General features: G+C 37.6%; 1 protein-coding gene across 3 annotated transcripts in view; it reads right to left on the bottom strand.

Moving 5' to 3' along the window:
* Window positions 1-19693, bottom strand: part of su(sable) (suppressor of sable) — a gene marked incomplete at its 3' end in the record, with an annotated part of 56237 nt that overhangs the window by 9860 nt on the left and 26684 nt on the right. For 2 of the 3 annotated variants that reach the window (XM_019046459.2, XM_019046461.2), the window contains 7 exon segments: window positions 201-676; window positions 1753-1825; window positions 2848-2989; window positions 4537-4758; window positions 6288-6505; window positions 7032-7194; window positions 8708-9038. In XM_019046459.2, the coding sequence (XP_018902004.2) occupies window positions 201-676; window positions 1753-1825; window positions 2848-2989; window positions 4537-4758; window positions 6288-6505; window positions 7032-7194; window positions 8708-9038 (1625 nt within the window). 3 annotated transcript variants of the gene reach the window in all.

Genomic DNA, 19693 nt, shown 5'->3' with positions numbered 1-19693 from the left:
TGTGTTACACTTTATTTTGATTGCAGTTTTATCTAGGAGATGTGGTTACAAAACAATATTATCAATAATTTTTTCAAAAGAGAAAAAACCATAAAGTCTAAATTTTGGAAACATCCTGGAAACACCTCCTGGGACAGATATTTTTGTTAGAGCGCTATTTTTTAAGATAAATGAAAATATTGCGAGAGATAAAAACTTACTTGGCGGAGGCGGCTCCTCAGGAGGGAGAGGAATTTGTTCATTGCACTGAGTTTGATTGGGTGCTGGAGTAAATTTTGACGGAGAGCCCATCGATGGCGGCTGTTGATTGCTGCCAGCATAGGGATTTCCTTGAGTATGTTCCGAGAACTGTTGGTTGTACTGTTCGTTTGAAAAATTCGGATTGTAACCATAGGCATTTTCATAGAAATTAAACTGGTGAAATTCACCGTCATCACGGGGACCGTGTTTACTAGATCTCCTCTCATCTCTATCACGATCTCCATCTCTGTCCTTCTCTTTGGATTTTTCGCTTCGGTGCCTTTCTTTTTCACTCCGCCTTTCTTCTTTCCTGTGATGCCTTTCTTCCCGCTTACCATTTTTCCATTTCTTATCCTTTTTATTCTTTGATTTTGACCTACTGGAAAACCTGTCATCATTGAAATTGCTAGAGCCATACTTATCGTCGAAATTTTCACTAGGAAAAAAAAGAAAGAGAATGATTATTAGAGTGCTTTATGGAAAAGTATTAACGGTTCTGCATAATTTCTAGTGCAGTGTTTTTTCGATTTTAAAAGGTTGTCTTACTAAGGAGATTGTAAGAAACAACACATCAAAAAATCTGGAAATTAAATCTGCGCTTGGTAAATAAGTCCTTCTGCATTCTCCTTGGTATTTTCAAAATTCAGTTTGACCGAATGTGTTCGATAGGGTCACACACTAATAGCCCCAAAAATAATCAGTGTCAAGAAACCCACACCACCACTGTACTCAGCAGTTGAAATAATTAGCGAAAAGCAATAAATAATGATCTGTATGATCAATAATTACATTCAACATTTTTCGAAATTGTAGGCCACCATCCAATGGAACTTTAGTAGACTGAAGTTAGTCATTTTCCTGAGATGATTTACTTCATAAGGTATGATAAAAGTACCAAATTACTGAATTAAGTAGAAAAGAACTAAGGCACACATCATGGAAATAGATGATAAGAACAGTTTTATGCTCAACTATTGGTGTGTTGTCTCCTTTCCAAAAGTTGAAGTAGGAAAAAAATATCTTGGACTTTAAAATATTGAGTTTAATGGAAATATTCAGGGCTAAAACGCAAAATCACATAACGCCATAAGTGAAGTTGCAAACTTCCAGTCATTTTTTATTTTTTGGAAAACGAGTCTATGTAACTCCTTTTAAACTTCCTTGATTTTTCTTTTCAGTGAGCAGAATATTCTGTATGAATTACAATCTGTAAAGCTAGCTTGGATATCTCCAGCTAAGTCAAATAGGAGCAGAAATTTTAAAAAAATACAAGGTTTCCAATTTTGGCCATCAATATGTGACTTCAAATCTTTTTTTTTTATCAGTTTTAACTAGATATGGCTCAGTTCTCTTCTGCTGAACTTAGCCCAAATAATTTTTAGAAGATACCTCAAAATGGAAGAAGAAGGGAAAGGAAATAACCTGATTGTGGATGTAGGATTGGGATATCAGGTAGCAGGATCAGGTGAAGAAACAGGACTGACAAAACACAGGTCGCCATGGAATACTTACTTGCTAAAATTAGGCATATCACTGTCTTGCGGATTTGAAGACGGCGGAGAAGGAACTGGAGTATGATTCATTTCTGTAACATCGAAAAAATTACATGAATTCAACAGTAATCGAAGCAGATTTCCACAAATTTAATAAATGAAACCCCTGCACAATTTCCTAATTTCCTGAACCTTTTTCTTAGCGCTTGGACAAACGGTGAGATTCCCTGACATTTGACATGATGCAGGATGGTTAAAAATCGTCATTTTCAAACCTGAACGCTCAACATTTGTTGATTTAAAAAGCAAATACATTTTAGAGAGTAAATAAAGGTGATATGACGATTTTTCCTTGACCTTCTGGTCAATTTTCCTGACGATCCCTGATGTTTACTGACTTAACCAAATTCCCTGGCATTTCCTGGTCTTAAAAGTTCTCTCTAACTGTGCGACCCTGTCAGAAAGGGAAGAAGAAATAAGTATTTTTGAATGAAACTTAAATTAGATTAAATTATTTTTCACAAATCAGAAAAAAAAAATTAACCCTGGATCAACAAAACTATGCAGCTACTAGTATCCAGTAAGATGAAATTCATCCGAGAGGATGTGCAGGAAAAACAGCATGGAATTAAATCAGGTGAAACAGGTCTGAGATGGATGTCATACAGATCACATGCATTCGTGTTTTGATGTCAGTGTTGTTGCTAAAGTGTGAGATCGCTTGTACTGAAAAATAAACTTATTTTGTTTGTTTGTTGAGGGTCAATTCGATGGCCAAACTGCAAAACCATGTATCTCCATTGCAGCGTTTTAATATTTCTGCTCCTATTTTATTTTTTTGAAGAGGAACTAGCCACCTCTATGGTTTGAAATCTGTGCAGAATAATCTACTGACAGAAAAGAAAAATCAAGGAGGATTTCAAAAATTGTGTTGACTAGTTTACCAAAGAAAAAATAAAATATGATAGTAAGTTTGTAGCATCATGAACAAAGATATATTTTTTGCACTTTGCCCATCAATATGAGACTCCTGATAAACATTTGTTATTGTTTACATTAAACAGATCACTCTGCGATTAGAATAAATGGAAAATCAATTAGATAAAGTACTCACGTTCATCTGGCGAGCTTCGGTGATCATCCGGCCCATCTAAAGCTGGATTCCTAACACCACCGCTTTTAAGAAACGCTATTGCACCATCGCGACCTATCCTAGGAAACTCTCCTAATATTTCTTTAGGAGCTGTTTCTATATGCTGGAAACAGAACAGGGAAACAATTATTTTCAACATATTTGTCTGCTTTTTTCTCACTGACACTTAGAAGAAAGAGATATTATTCGTTCAAGAATATTTCCTGCAGACGGAACCGTGATAAAGGTTACAGATTATATGAAGAAAGTTTTACAAATTGGTTTCATGCATGGACTTTCATTCTGATCTCTGTAGAGCCAATGATAGAATACAGGTAGAATTCTGTATTTGGCTCAACAAGGATGGAAATTCAACTTATAAGTTCAGTCATACTTGGTGTCTTGCCTTCGGAAGTTTGAGTATCATGAATTCATGATGTAACTGATGACTGAACCAATAGTTAACTTAAGGGCCCAAGCACCAATATCCAAGTTTCAAATAAACCAGAGAAAACTATTCCGTTTGGCATGCACTCAATCTTCTGGGCCCAAAAATTATGTGTCTGAAGAATACCTTTTGAAACTGGGATCAAAAGATTGGACCCATGCCTAATAATATTTTATTCCCGTTTCCTTGAGACTTGGAGTTTGGTGCTTGGGCCTTTGAAAAAAATATCAGATGTTCAATCGCTTTGTTACCTTTTGCAAATATTTAACTAAAGAATTAACTGAACAAATAATTGGCTCCTTGTCAAGTCTTTGTGATCAATGAAAGAATGTCACACTAAATCAGCAATCGAGCAGAATCTACAGAGCGTCTGAATAATAGAAAGTCTTTAAGATGGATCATAACGGATAAGACATTAAAACAGTCCCTATTTTCAACATTAGTGTTAGTTTGAAAAATTCGTAAGACCAACTTGATGAAATAAACCCATGACAATTCTTTAAACCCCTCAATATCTGTGACTGGATCTATGAAATTAAGCCTTATCTTCCTGAACAAAATTTTCTTCCACTTTTTGCAAACACTTAAACCACATTTTTCCACGACCTAAGAATATTTGTCTCGGTACTTCAGGACTAATTTCATATTCAATTTTTGAGATTTTAGGGTCAAATTTGCACCACAATTACAGATTATCTTCTTCCATACATTGGCAAAATATGAAGAAAAATTATTTCCCAGGAGATAAGCTCCCTTTACACTGATCTGGGAACTTTTTAAGCCATCATGTTGTTAACAACTGAACAGCAGCAGTCAAAACGTCTTACTCCTTCCAAAGTTTTGAAGCACTTTCGTTCCTGCCGATCTACGGTGTAAGTTGGCAATCACATAACTCCGTTTGCGACGTTGCAGACTTCCTGTCATACTTCATTTTTTAAACAGAAAACTACTCAACAGCAATTCTCTAAAACTGCCGTGAACTTCTTCTCTGTGCGAAGAAAATTCTGCAAAAACTTCAAGGAATCCTGTCGATTTGTTTTCTTTTAAAAAAATAACATAGAGGCGGCGATTTTCAGACACCGCAAATGAGATATGTGATTGCGGACTTACGCCGTCGATATTTGGCTGTCATCAAATCAAAGGACATCTGAATAAATTAATTTTAGACTTAAAAACTTAAAATAAATTAGTAATTAAATACATTAACTTAAAATTTCAATTACCTTGATCAAAATAGTACGAAGTTGATCATTAAGTTTCCCATGACTAAATTTACAATTCCTACCAGCGAAACACCTTAAATTTGTATGATAGTATTTACAAGGGAAGTCGTTATGCATATATAAACATTTATCCCTTTTAGCACAGCAGTCCATTAAATAGAATTTGCACAGCTCCATCTTTTTGGGTGGGCAAGCATCATGGGAGTAGGGGCAGTCATCTCCCTGAAACAAGACACACAACATCAAGAATAAGGTTTTGCGTACATTTTTTAATTGGACGTATTTCTATCAAACGGAAATAAGCGCCAATTTGCGTTCCTTTCGAGGAATTTAGAATCCCGGATAGCGCATTCTGTCAAACGTACCTAAGCGCCATGGAAAAACATTGCGAGTATAGGACGGAATAAGCCGGGCGCCTGATTCCGCCGCCAATCCAAGCCCCCTTCTACCTTCCTCACCTTATGGCGCTTAGGTCCGTTTGATAGAAATACGTCCAATTTTTATAGACAGAAGTTTCTTGTGCTTTCACTTGGTAAACTGGACAGAGTTTGACAGAGACACACCAAGTCCCTTTTAGGTAAAATTCTTCTTCCACTATGTTTGAACTTTTTAAATCTTGCGAGTCTCAGAAACGCCTATGATTTTCCTTCTTGTCTAAATATTTATGACTGTTACAATAGCCCCTTTTGATGGCTTTATGTATGCTTTGTAAAATAAATAAAATAAAAAAACTAAAATGGGTTTTTTCCCCAAAATCGAAGTTTTGAATCCAACTAGTTTTAAGTTTTCTCATATCAAAATTTCATGATTGAGAAAAATATTGTGAACTTGAAAATGGTCGCTAAATTTTATCTTTAGCATTACAGAGATATAAAATTTCAAGCCTCTTCGTCTCGATTCAAACTTTGCGTAACTTGGTGCATTTACTTATATCAAATTTGGTCCAACTGTTAATGCATGATGCATTTTGGATCTCTACAGGACCTTTCTCAAAGTAGGGCGCTGACAACTAAGATCTCTGTCTTGACTACTCATTTTCATTTCTGATCGTATCGCTATCCAACATGAGAAGAAGATTAGATACAGCTGCATGAAATTTTACTCTAGAATACGAATCATGCCATCTCGGACACATCAGCAATTTCCTAATTCGAAAGATATGAAATAATTAATGAATAATAGATGTACTTCTGACTTCAACGTCTGCTTTTTCTGCCAAAAGGTTTTTTTTTCTAAATGGCAGATCCTCTGCATATATAAAGTCTATTACTTTGTGTTTGGTGGTTGTGTGTTTGGTCAGTACTATGTGTCATTTATCCTATGCGTTTACCATCACTCTACTTGACTTTTTAAATTTTAAGGTTGGATTGGACACAAATTTTTTCTCGTTTTCTGTTTCTGGTTGTGTGTACAATAGTTTTAAAATCATTATGCATGCCAACTTATAAGTAGACCCATGCTTCTTCCGCACTTACATGATTCTAGTTGAAATATGAAGAACGAAAGAGCAAAGTACCGAGTGTAATTTAGATCTGACGGTAAGAAAATCTAACACAAGCCCTCATAATAATTATATATGATTCATTGAAAAATTAGGTCCCTCCTGTAATTTATCTATGCTGTGAAACATAAATCCGTTAGGGCAAAATTTTAGAATTGATAGTTAAACTCTATTTTAAAATTTAACTCAGTTTGGACCTCTTTCAATATCCTAAGATGCATGTTAATATTCATCTGAATGATCAACTCACCCATAGACACTTTCCTTGCATGAAAAATTTACAAATTGAGTCTTCTTGGTTTTCATCTTTGAATTTTCCTTTACGAAGAATACCTCCCCGACCACGTTTCCCTCGCATGCCACGCATAGGTGGCCTTGATCGCCTGTCGGAGCCTCTCATGTGACGCCCACTGAAAGAGCCTCTTCCCCTCCCTCGGTTTCCGCCAGGCTCAGGAAAATCTTCTTCATCTGAAAAAACAAAAAAGATTATTACTTAGAGGTATCCTTTGAAGGGCTGTCCACACTTTCTCATCATCAATCTGACAAATAAAGGAAATACACATCATGCCAGATGATTCTAAGCTTTGCAGTGCTGCAGACACCATTCCTGTTCATTTTCTGTATCTTAACTACTAGATGTCATATTTTGAAAATTTTGGTGATTTTTCTTCTTATTATACAGAATATTCTGTGAAAATTTCAAGGTATGTTAGTTTGGTCTCATTTTAAACGAAAATATAGGAGCAGAGATTTTGGAACACCACAACTGAGATGCTCATTATTGAAGATTTACCGTCAATATATTGGCTGGCGATTATAAATCAGTGAGTACCTTGAATTTGATTTATCTGTTTTTATTTGTAAATAATTTTAAAACCCCATTAAACCAAAAATTAAACAATTTTCTAGTGTAATAGCGTAATGTGGTATTAGTGACCCCTTTTCAGGAATGACTAATAAAAAAAATAGACAATTATACACAAATTGTACGTACCTCCTGACTCATTTTCTTCATAGTTATTATTACTGCTAGCAGTATTTGTGCTCAGTCTTTTGAATTCACCTGACGGTGAGGCTCCACGAACAAAAAGGAAATCCTCGTCGTCATCAAGTTCTCCACTTTCTGAATTTCCCTGACCCTTTTCGGTCCGAGGTTTCTGAGAGAGAAAAAGAGTTTAATAATAAAAGCATAAAAAAACACAACAAAAAAACAAACACTCAAATTAAATCAATAAAAAAATTCTGCACTTGAAGTTTTAATCGAACAATCCAAAACATTCACATTTATTCTCCAGTAATTACTGTTTCAGACAAAAGAAGGTAAGACTAAGATACAGAACAGTTCAATACACAATACAGATAAACGATGAGCCTGCAATAAAATGGGACGATTGTGCATATTTTTTAGTTTATTTCCTTAAGGTAGAGAGAAAATTGAACTTCTGGTAATTTTACTTTATTTTTTCTGCTTGACTTGATGGAGAAAATCATTTGGAATTCACCAATTTGAAATGATTTTTTTGGTGGTTTGTTATATCATAGACAGGCGATGGGAGTCAAATTTGCAGTTTGGTTGAAGCACAGCCGATAACATGGCCTAGAAATGTCTCATGACTGTTGGCCGCTGGTTGGTCAGATTTCAATCAGCTTTTCCTCCCTTGAGAAATGTTTTTAAAACATTTTAAAGGACTTTTTGGTTTTTTTGATGAAACATTACGTCCGGGGCAACTGTCTAAAAGTGTGCAGAAATGTTATGCCATATACACCCACTCACTGAAAATTGAAATTCTTAGCTCTTTCTTTCTACTTAGTACCTAACAAATACTACTTAATACCTAAGGATTTTCAGAGAAAGGTTATTCAAACGAAAGAAAAACAACTTAATCAGCCAAAATTCACATAGTAAAATAACAACTTAATTTGGAGAAAAGGCTACAAAAAAACAACAAAGGATAAACAAAAATCCTGGAACGTTTCAGAATATTAACACTTACATCAACCGGAAATCCTCCATCTCCCAATAACAGCGAATCGACGACTCATTTTTACTTTTCCGGTTGAAAATGGAAGTATTAATATTCTGATACGTTCCGAATTTTTTGTTTATCCTGTGTTGTTTTGTTTTTTTTTGCAGCCTTTTCCCCAAGTTAGGTTGTTCAAACATTGCCTTCCTTCAGAACTTTCACCCTATACTCAACTACATCCACCTATCTCCTTCATGAACTAATCAGCACTGTCAATATCTCCCCCTTTTTGCAATCATTTCTGCATCATGTACTTATTAAGCTTTAAAATGCATGCAAAACCTCAATTCGGTGGTCTGATTTATATCTGCTCACCTTCTACGATTCCTTAATTATTCTGAGATCTTTCATATCTTATGTGTAATCAGAAAAATGTTCTATTCAATCATTTTCCCGATTTATTCGTTCATTCGATGCTAAGGAAGTATTTCCAAGAACTTAATAGTTATTCTGAGATTTTCTTTACCTTATGTTCACTCAGGAAAATGTTGTATTTAATCATTTTTCCTATTTATCATTCATTCGATGCTAAGGAAGTATTTCCAAGAACTTAATACTTACATGAATAAAAATTACTGAGTTAAGAATGATTAAGATGACATCTGTTCAAAAAGAAACGTGAGGTTGAAGGAGAAACTTTTCTCACCTTTGCAGGTTTTGACGGCTCGTCTTCTTTTCGTGGCTTTTTCCTCTTTTTCTTGAAACGAAACTCATCTTCCTTGGCACTGTCAAAGGGTTTCTTGGATTTATCCTTAAAAGGCCTGTCATTCCAACTGTCATAGGTTTTCTTGAAGTTGTTTTTTGGCCGCTTCGGAGGCGAAGGAAAATTATCATCAAAATTATTTATTGCTTTGGGTTCTCTTCTTTGTTCTTTTTCTGGTGCTTTGTTCACCGGTTCAGGTTCAGATTTCTGACTCGGTTCTTCATCAAAATCTTCTTCGATGATTTCACCATCCTCTAAATCTTCGTCTACATGACTGTAACACAGAAAAATAAATTTTATTAGATTAAAAATTAATGCGATCCTGAAAAACTTTTCATGATGGTGACATTTCAGTGTGGAATTGGGAAGGGGATTTGTTTAGAGCATAGGAAGTTGATTGTAGGGGGGGGGGTTCTCCAAAAAAATATCTGGAAGTCCACCGAGTAAATAATTCAGTTACTCAGAAAAAACCTATTGCTTTATTACGTGCCAGATTTTGCAGTTCCCTATTCTTTCGGGAAAATCTAAAGAGTTTCAATTGCCTGTATCGCTCCTTAAGACAAGAAAATCTCCAAAATTGTAATTTTTCCATAAAGCGTTTTGATTCAGTTGGTTCAGATTGGTTTCCACAGAGGGTCCGCACAGTTGCCTTCTTGATCAATTAGACTACATTTTGCAATTAGAAACTATAAATTCCGGCCCGGTTTAAAAACAACGTATGTGCCATTAGTTTCTTTATGCACATACGTGTTTTTTCAGATGAGCCAGTATTAATAGCTCAAAATTGCAAGATGCAGTCCAATTATGACTGATGTGGAACCAAACTGCTATTCCCCTGTATTATGAAAATTTCAGTTTTACGCTGAATTTAAACCCTTGATGGCAAAATCATTTACCATCTCTCAGTCTCAACCATTGTTTAGGAATTCTACAAGAAGAAAACTTTACAAAACAAGGGATTATATTCTGATGATCGCAATCCTGTGAGAAGAAGAATTAAAAAATCAGAATAAATATGGAGGGGCAGTTCACTAAGATAAGACAAATAAAAAAATAGAGTAAGGAGATAGTATGCCGTGCAAGATAAGGAGATGACAGCAAGCAAGTCATGAATTCATAATTGATAGATAATTCATTATTCATTCAGTTTTTGCATTAGGTAAGTTAAAATCTAGAGAAAATATCAAGTAATGTAAAAAAAGGCGCTCTCGATGTTCAGTGCATGAGTAAGCACTACTAGCTGCAAGGGTTTTTTCGAATTCTAATTATAAAAAATCCATGATATCATCATTTAAACCTTTGCGCGGACTTTTAAACAAACATAAAAGCCGGGAAAATGTAAAAATAAATAATTGTGAGTAAATATTCAATCTCTCGCAGCCTAGCACAGCAGGCGCGCTTAGTTTCATCGAAGCGCAAATTCAAATTTGGCGCCGAAAAACCGCGGCCAGCGGGCCTAGTTTCGACCTCACGGCGGAGAACTAATTCAAATTTCGGAAGCCCATCAGAAAAATACGGAATCCCCGGATTTGAGCATTAAAAGCGGTAACATCCGATATTACGCAAAATTTTCAGAACTAATCTCGCAATTTACGCGTAACCGCATGATAACATTTTTTCCGAGTCGCAAAACGATTGCGATAACAATGCACTGGAACTCTCAATCGTTTAAAAAGTTAAAAATTAATAATAGAACTTTACTGACTAGAATGAGCCTAATTACATCCCACGTTGCATAATTTCTTCTCAAGGCTCTCTTCTATTGATTTTTGAGCAGAAATCTAGGTAAGTGGCTGTCCACGAATGATGCCAGACTGCAACCTAACTCGAGATCAACCTCCAACTCTCCTCCCATCTCAAATGTCGAAATTTTCTGAAAAATATATGCTTCGCGCCCATGTCAACCGGACCTCGGACACCCCCCCCCCCCCCCCCCCTCAATGGAGATGCTGCATGTGTGAAGAATTTGCGATTTGACTATTAATTCTTACGGAAAAAGTTCGCGAGAAACACGGTGATGCAACTGGTTTTCTCTGAAATCAACTTCCAAGCTCAAAAAAAGCTGTCAAGTTGAGGCCAAAACGGAGGGGATATCCCACGCTATCCTGATGAGAGTCCACCTCTACATCAAGACAAACTCTCCATGCAAAGATAGGGAGCAAGCAAATACATTAGCAGTGATGCCGTGTTTTCAGTCTCTGAGTCCCCAAATAAAGTGGCAGCCCTGTCAATGTATTTACTCCCTATCTTTGCATGGAGAGTTTGTCTTGATGTAGAGGGGGACTCTCAGGATACCGTGGGATATCCCCTCCATTTGGCCTCAACTTGAGAGCTTTTCTTGAGCTTGGAAGTTGATTTCAGAGAAAACCAGTGACACCATCGTGTTTCTCGCGAACTTTTACATAAAAACCAGTAGTCAAATCGCTAATTCCTCATACATGCAACATCTCCATTGCATACATGTCAGGTACCCTTTACCCTCTCCCATGGCCCTAACATAATTTGGACTACATTTTGCAATTTGGAACAATAAATTCTAGCCCGGTTTGAAAACAACGTCTGTGCCATTAGTTTCCCTATGCACATGAGTGTTTTTCCAGAAGAGCCAGGATTTATAGTTCTAAATTGCAAAATGAAGTCCATGTAGGTATCCAGTTGTGAAATAAGCTTGTACATCCGCCGCGATCTCGGAGAAATTTGCAAAAAAATTTCAAGACATTACAGCGCTGCCTTTTCTATTTAAAAAAAGGAAAAAAGAGAGAAAAAAGAGAAAAAACGCTGGAGGAAATTGGGTATAGCAGGAAATTCACTTTTCCTGTATTTTAATGAAAATTTTCCTGACTTTATGCGTGAGTAAATTGACACTCATTTGATTTGACAAATCAAAATGTTCACCGAAGTGACTCAACTGCCTGAACAATGTTTGAAACACATACAATTTCCGGATCCAATTTTCCTGATATTTTATTGATTTTTCCTGATGACATCGAATTTCCTAATATTTTCGGGGTTTTCTGATGGAAGGCACCCTGAATTTCGAGCTCACTTTAGAGACATCATGTATATCATTAGTTTCCATATGCAGATTAAAGCTTTTACAAACGAGTCAGATAATTGTAGTTCCTAATTGCAAAATGAAATCAGATTCCAGTTGACGCCTTCCGACTCAAAAACCGCTTTTGCAAGTGTTTGCACTTTCAAAAACAAATTGTGGGGTGTACGGAATGATACAAGCCACGCACACCTTACTACGAACTTGCCGATCTCTTCAAGGGCAAACCCTCACCATGTAAACAAATACACGAAGAAAAAATTGACATTTCACTCTTTGACGAGATTTCAGCACTTAAAATCGGAGGCCCCGTCATTCTCCTCTCCCCCATCCCGTACGAGCGGTTACAGTCGCGCACCTTTGATTTTTCTTTTTTCCCCTTCCTTTGTCTGCCACGCTTAGGGAAAATGCCGTGTGAAGTTTCAGGTGTTGCCGTTTTGCCTCCGATGAAATGAAAATTTTCTTGGAGTCTCGTAGGTATTTCATCACCTTCCGGCCAGAATGTCACAAGCGCAATGCGACGTTTCAAAATTTCCGCCTCCATTTTATTTTTTACAGAGAAATTGTTCAACGAACCTGTCCGAAAATTTTACTGAATTTTATATGTGCCAGGGGTTTTGAGCTACGCTGATATGCCGAGGAAGAACGCCGTATGAGCCTTCAGGCGTTGCAAAATTTCATTTGATAAAATACGAATTTCTTGGTAAATTTATGAATATTTTTCATCCAGTTTTATAGTAAATTTTGTTCCCAATTTCACCTTTTCCTGAAAATTTCAAGGTAAAATATTGATAACTTTCCTCATAAAGTGGAAAACAAAGGGTATGTAAAAGCAGCCCGAAACGGAAACGATAATCGAAAACACAGGAAAAAGCGGAAACAAGGCTAAAAATACACAATAAAAGGCAGGACGTTTCGGTACCTTACGGCACCATTATCAACTGCAAAAAGAATTAAAAATAAAAAGAAATTAAAATAAAAACCAGCAAACGGCGTTACATTGTGAAATTGGTAAATGAGACTGCCACTGCAGTCTCTGTGGCAGTCTCATTTACCAATTTCACAATGTAACGCCGTTTGCTGGTTTTTATTTTAATTTCTTTTTATTTTTAATTCTTTTTGCAGTTGATAATGGTGCCGTAAGGTACCGAAACGTCCTGCCTTTTATTGTGTATTTTTAGCCTTGTTTCCGCTTTTTCCTGTGTTTTCGATTATCGTTTCCTCATAAATAAACATTATATCCAAGGAAATTTGGCAACTCTCGAATGTTCATACGGCGTTTTTCCTGAGAAAGCAACACACACACTTGAGCTTTTCAATCGAATAATGAGACGGAGACATGACGTGGCGGGGACTGGACCAAGACAACTCTGCCGTGCTAAGGAAAAACGCCGTATGAACCTTCAGGCGTTGCCAAATTTCCTTTGATAAATCACGAATTTCCAGGTAAACTTATGAATATTTTCCTTCCAATTTTTCAGATAATTTTGTTCGCGATTTCACCTAAAGTCCCTGAAAATTTCGAGGGAAAATATCCATAACTTTCCTCAAAAATAAACATTTAATTGAAGGAAATTTTGCAACTCTCAAATGTTCGTAAGTGCTAAGGAAGAACGCCGTATGAACATTCGAGAGTTGCCAAATTTCCTCCGATAAAACATGTATTTTTGACTACATTCATGCACATTTTTCTTTGAAATTTTCATACGTTTTAGATAAAATCGCGCACGAAATTGTCTGAAAATTTTGGAAAATAATATTCACTATTTTCCCAGTAAATTCGGTATTTATAGAAGGAAATTTGGCAGCGTCTGATGGCTCATACGGCGTTCTTCCTTAGCACGGCAGTACGGCGTTCTTCCTTAGCGCGGCAGAGCTCAAACGTGGCGTCGCCGTCACGTCAGCGGATCGAGATGGAGTCGATTTTTTCTCCCTTTACGGTGGTAATTGCGCGCATTGAACGAAACCGAATTGCGCGCACACACATGTAGACATCGGGCGCTTTTCGAATGGGTGCCAAGTCCGGCAGATGTGCGAAGGTGCCGCAGAGCAAACACTCTTTCTTTACCGATTCGGTTAAAAATGGATGTTTTTATGGACGGAAAAATTTTGGTTTCCCACTCATTGCTCGATCGTGACGCTCTCCTGAATCCACATATCGCCCGTTCGCGTGGTCAAAAACACTCCTTGTTTGTTGGCCAGTCATAATGCCCGAAATTACAAGTTAGGTACTTGCTTTCACGGAAAATGTTGGAAAAAATCCTGATATTCCCACTACGTGACGGCATCAAAATACGAACGTCGCAGGAATTTTGCAGTCATCTGCGTACGTGACGTTATCGAAATACGTAACGTCACATCAGTTCTGATTACATCATAAAATGTTGCTCCCCTCGTCATAAAATACTGAGGGACCGATCGTATGATATCGCACACCGCAGTGCAAGGGAAAAACACAGTATGAACATTCAGGAGTTGCCAAATTTCCTCTGTTAAAATGTTCATATTTGCGAAGGGTTCTGAATATTATCTCTAGAAATTTCCGGATATTTTAGATATGATTGCGGATAAAATTCTTTGGAAAACACGAGGGAAAATATTCCTATATTTCCTTTAAACTCCATATTTTAGCAAAAGAAATATGGCAACGTCTGAAGGCTCATATGGCGTTCTTCCTAAGCACGGCAGCGGGGCGATTATTGAAATGATATCGACTGTATGTCAGCGCTTTGTCGTGTCGCGCCATCGACTAAGCCACGTGACGGTCTAACCCTGCGTTAAGGGTGCGTCACAGGGGAAGCGAGAATTCACGGTTGCGTCACGCAACGCGGAATTCATTCGGTCTTTTCCGAAATGCTTTCATGGTTGGAAATCGAAGCGAGGTGGTAGTTTTTCATCCAAAATTCATCACGAAACCCTACTTATTTCAAGGGAAAAGAGTTCGGATAGAGCGAAACATGACTTTTTAGGGGTACAACCCAAAATTACGGGTGCGTTGCGTAAAAAGGAGGAAGGACAAAAAATCTGAGTTTCAGTACCGCAACATTCCATCTTATAAGGACAAAACTAGAAAACTAGATTGAACACGAATCTTGACTGGGACTGGGACATTTCAGAATTTCTACTCCTGAGTATTTTACTTTTCAGGGTGTCTAATTTTTTTTAATTTTGGGAAATTCTGATTTTTCCTGATTTTTGCAGCTTAATCCTGATTTCATACTTTTTTCATATCCTGATCAAATCCTGATTTTTTCGGAGAAAAATTAAAATTTCCGCCTAAGCGTAGGCGGGAGCAGAACTCTAGAATTTCGGACGGCCAACTTTTCTCAAATCCTGATTTTAAGACCGATTTTTCCTCAAATCCTGATGAAATCGGGATTCAATCCTGATTGACCTCAAATCCTGATAGAATCGGGAAAATCCTGATGCTCGACACCCTGTTTTTGTAAAGGAGAACGAATAACCAACCTCATAGTTAGAAATTTCCACACAATATTCCTGATACCGAGAATATCACGAAAGTTTCCCTTCTGAATTAAATGCGATACGAAGTGCGAAATCTTCGAAGTTTCACTATGAATGTGTGCAACGCCTCGAAACTTGCGATCAACCTTGTTTCAATTCAGGGGGCAAGGAAAAAGGTGCGAAAAAAGGGGGGGGGGGGCTTTTCCAGGAATAAGGTTACAGGGAAACATCGCTTGAAATTGAAAGCTCACTCCATTTCGTTTCTCCTCTCAAGGGGTAAGACCATAATTTTACTACAGTAGTGTCATCAAGTATATCCATACTGCCGTGCTATAAAGAAAAACGCCGTAAGGACATTCAAGAGTTGCCAAATTTCTACCGATTGAACATATTTTTAAGGAAAATTGTGATTATTTTTCTTCGACATTTTCAGGTATTTCAGATGAAAATGCGGTCAAATATCTGGAAAAATTGCAGAAAAATGTTGACAATTTTCCTAGAAAACTCTTTTTTCACTGAAGGAAACATGGCAGCGTTTGCGGGCTCATACGGGGTTTTTCCTTAGCACGGCAGTATACCCGTAACGTCGTCGCCCCTAAAATCTTTCGGAAAACAAATTTGATATTAAAACAAGGAAAAGCGAGGAAAGCTAAATGCTGGAGATCCTTGCAAAATGCTCGAAGGGATTGGACAGCGCTAGGAGGAAAATCCATCCGAACATACAGAACATTCGACAATTTCTCCACTTTAAAAACCTCAATTATTCATTTTATCAGAATGCACGTGGATGCAGGATTCGGGACAGGTATGAGAAAATCACACGCTTCGTCAGAATAAGGAAATTTAGACCTTCAGGAAACCGGATCTTACACGCTAGTACTACAAAAGTATACTGCCGTGCTAAGGAAGAACGCCGTATGAGCCTTCAGACGTAGCCAAGTTTCTTCCAATAAAAACCGAATTTACTGGGAAAATTGAGAATATTATTATCCAAAATTTTCAGACAATTTCCTGCGCAATTGTATCTAAAACATATGAAAATTTCAAAGAAAAATGTGCACGAATGTAGTCAAAAATACATGTTTTATCGGAGGAAATTCGGCAACTCTCAAATTTTCATACGGCGTTCTTCCTTAGCACGGCAGTATAGGTCACTACAAAAAATTCAATAACTTCATTCCACGGTGACTTTCAGCACCTCAAACACCCCCCCCCCCCCCGGCAGTATGTCCTGCACATGTTTTCCAAGACAGGTTATGAAGGTGTCTTTAGAACAAAATCAAAATCGATAAGTATTTGAAACTGCATAATTGAATTGAACGCGTGCGTGTATTGAGACACTCTTAATTCATTATCAGTTACAAAGCTTACGAGAGCTTCAAAGCTGGTAAGGAAACAAGGGTCCCGAACAGCTGGACGCCGCTCTCAGCCCCATCCAATTTGTCAGATCAGGGGGCCAGAAGGATAATAAGGGCATCAAATACAAAAAATAAATTAGAAAAGATGCTTGTCTTCGTAAAATGAGAACTCTATGCGATACTGAGTATGGATCCTGGGGATCCGTCTTATGGATTACATTTTGCAATAAGGAACCACTATTTCTGGCTCTTCCATATAAGCACGTATCTGAATGAGGAAATCAATGGCATGTATGTTGTTTCTAAAATGAGCCGGAAATAGTGGTTCCTTATTGCAAAATGTAATCCATATACCGTTAAATTGTCACCATCCAGCCGAAGTATGACAAGCGCCATGCGACGTTTCAAAATTTCCGCCGGCATTTTATTTTTTTACAGAGAAACTGATGGTTGAATCTGCTTGAAAACTTTCGGACAGCTCCGATGAACAATTCTCTGTAAAAAAATAAAATGCCGGCGGAAATTTTGAAACGTCGCCTGGCGATTGTCATACTTTGGCCGGACGGTGGCGGAATCCCCCTCTCCTCCCTGCAACGAAAAGGTTTATCGATTCACAGGAATTGAAGGCGAAACTTGGAACTAAGGCTCGCGTGAATTCTCGCAAGAAAATTACGAATAAAATAAAATAAAAAATTGTAGCATTAAAAATAAAAATGAAAAATCATGGAAGGAGTAGGGCGATGCAGCGGTGCATCAGAGTGCATTCCGACGGTGAGATCATACGAAAACGCGTATTTCGATCCAGGGGCAATTATTGAAAAAAGGCAACAATGTTTCTCCATTTAAACGTATGTAACACAATCGATTCTACGCGAAGCAGCCTGTCACACCTAGAATCGATATATTTAAATGATTTAAATGGAGTACTTACAGTGTTGCCAAATTTCCAATCGACACTGCCTCGCATTGCAGTGCATCAAAAATTCGGCTCCTTTATTTTTGAGAGCGAATATAATTTGGCATTTCTTCACGAACTTTTCAATTCATGTTCTCGAGAGGTCAATGAAATTAAAAGACATCTTAAGCAACAACGTACATTAGCCATTCTTGGAAAAATTACCTAGGACGTCGTGGAAAAACTATGACGTCGCAAGCCGAGATACGAGGTTTCGCATTATCACCGTCGATTTGCTATCGCCCTAGATCACTGAGAAAGTGTTAAAAATAAGAGTAAAAAGCGCAAATATACCGGTCAAACATAGATGCGCAGGCTACCATGGTTCCGACGAGGAATGGTCACTTATCGATTTTTATTTCGATGGCTGCAACTTCAGTTGAAATGATTTTGGATAAGGACATACGGACGCAGTCAGGTTGAGACGAGGAGTCAAACGTGAATGATTGCAATTGGCAACTCCGAATTATGAGTGCGAAGGAAGGCACTGTTGCCAAGTGGGAGTAATTACGCCGTTCTTTTCCGTTTTTCTGACTTCAAAATGTGAGAAATTCGGCAACATGGAAGGGAACCCCGCCCAGGTGGAGGGGAAAGCCAATGCGGTGAATCACGTAGTCTGGCCCCTGCCCTGGCGGCAACGATGGGGGAAAGAGAAGGAGACAGTCAGCACCGTTGTCAAACCGACGGTAAAAGTAGGTAAAACCGAGGATCCGGCTCAAAGGACCGAACTTACAACTGGACTGCATTTAGCAATATGGGACTATAAATTCTGGCTCTTCTGGAAAAAAACTTACGTGCATAGGGAAACTGATGGCACATACGTTGTTTTTACACCAGGCTAGAATTTATAGTTCCAAATTGCGAAATGTAGTCCTAATGTAAAACAGAGGATCCGGCCCGAAGGACCGAACTTAAAACTGCGTCAACAACTCTGGCGTGCTAAGGAAAAACGTCGTATAGACCTTCAGGCGTTGCTAAATTTCTTTCGAAAAACAATGAGTTTACAGGAATATTTGTATAAATTTCTCTTCCAATTTTCCGGAGGATTTCGTTCGGAATTTGATCTAAAAAGTCTGAAAATTTCAATCAAAAATATTCAAAACTTCCTTCAAAAATACATACTTTCTGGTTCTTATACGGCGTTTTTACGTAGCACGGAAAAACTACTCAATGCAAGTTACAACCCTCCAGAATGTCTACGAACTAATTCCCCGACCAGGTTTTCTCTTATATAACGAGGATTTTTTTTCTTCTTCTTTTTTGAAGTGTGGTGAAAACGCATTGACATTCTCACAATTGAAATGTAATATACGTTAGAAATAAGAGATGGGGTCAGCATAAATTCTTCAAAAATGACGGCTGCGAATGACTCGGCAAGCTCTTTGTGCGAAAAAAAAAATGATTTCATTTTGCAATAATTAGGGACTAGAATTTCTCGCACATCCGCAAAAACATTTACGCACACGGGAATAATGGCACACACGTTGTTTTCAATCTGAGCCGGGGATTGTAGTTCCTAACTGCAAAAATGTGAACCAAATGACAAGTCACCATTGAGGACTTCAGGTATTTGGACGCTATTAGTGATTCGTTTTAGCACATTCTAAAATTGAATAGAGCGATTTTAGTTTTTCCAAAATAAATTCAAAGGGTATCAAGATTAACTCGAGAGCCTCCGAGTCACGCTCTAAACTTTGATAAACTAGTCGATAAAGTGTACACTTATAGACATATATCGTTTACTCCAGCTTCGCCTTCAATTTTGATGTACAGGAAACATACCCACAGGTGAACGCGAAAAGTTCTCTGTTTTAAGAACAAATATTGATCTCGCTCTATGAACTTTAATAAAAGCAACAGCCCACGCGTCAACTAATTGACATATCGTCATCGAGAGATCCGCCTTCAATTCCGCTGCATAGGCAAGAAAAACTCCTAAAATATCTCACAATAGAATTGGAATTTTGCTTTGACAAGAAAAGCAGGGTGTCTCCTAAAAAAGGCTGGCCAAAATTCAGTAGTTTTGCAGTACTTTTTCAGTACATTTACAAGAAATTCAGTACTTCCTCAACAGAAAAAATCAGTACCTTTCTAGTGCC

The sequence above is a fragment of the Bemisia tabaci genome, chromosome 10 (assembly GCF_918797505.1).
Source record: "Bemisia tabaci chromosome 10, PGI_BMITA_v3".
In the NCBI taxonomy this organism is placed as follows: Eukaryota; Metazoa; Arthropoda; class Insecta; order Hemiptera; family Aleyrodidae; genus Bemisia; species Bemisia tabaci.
This window is presented reverse-complemented; position numbering and strand designations above follow the sequence as displayed.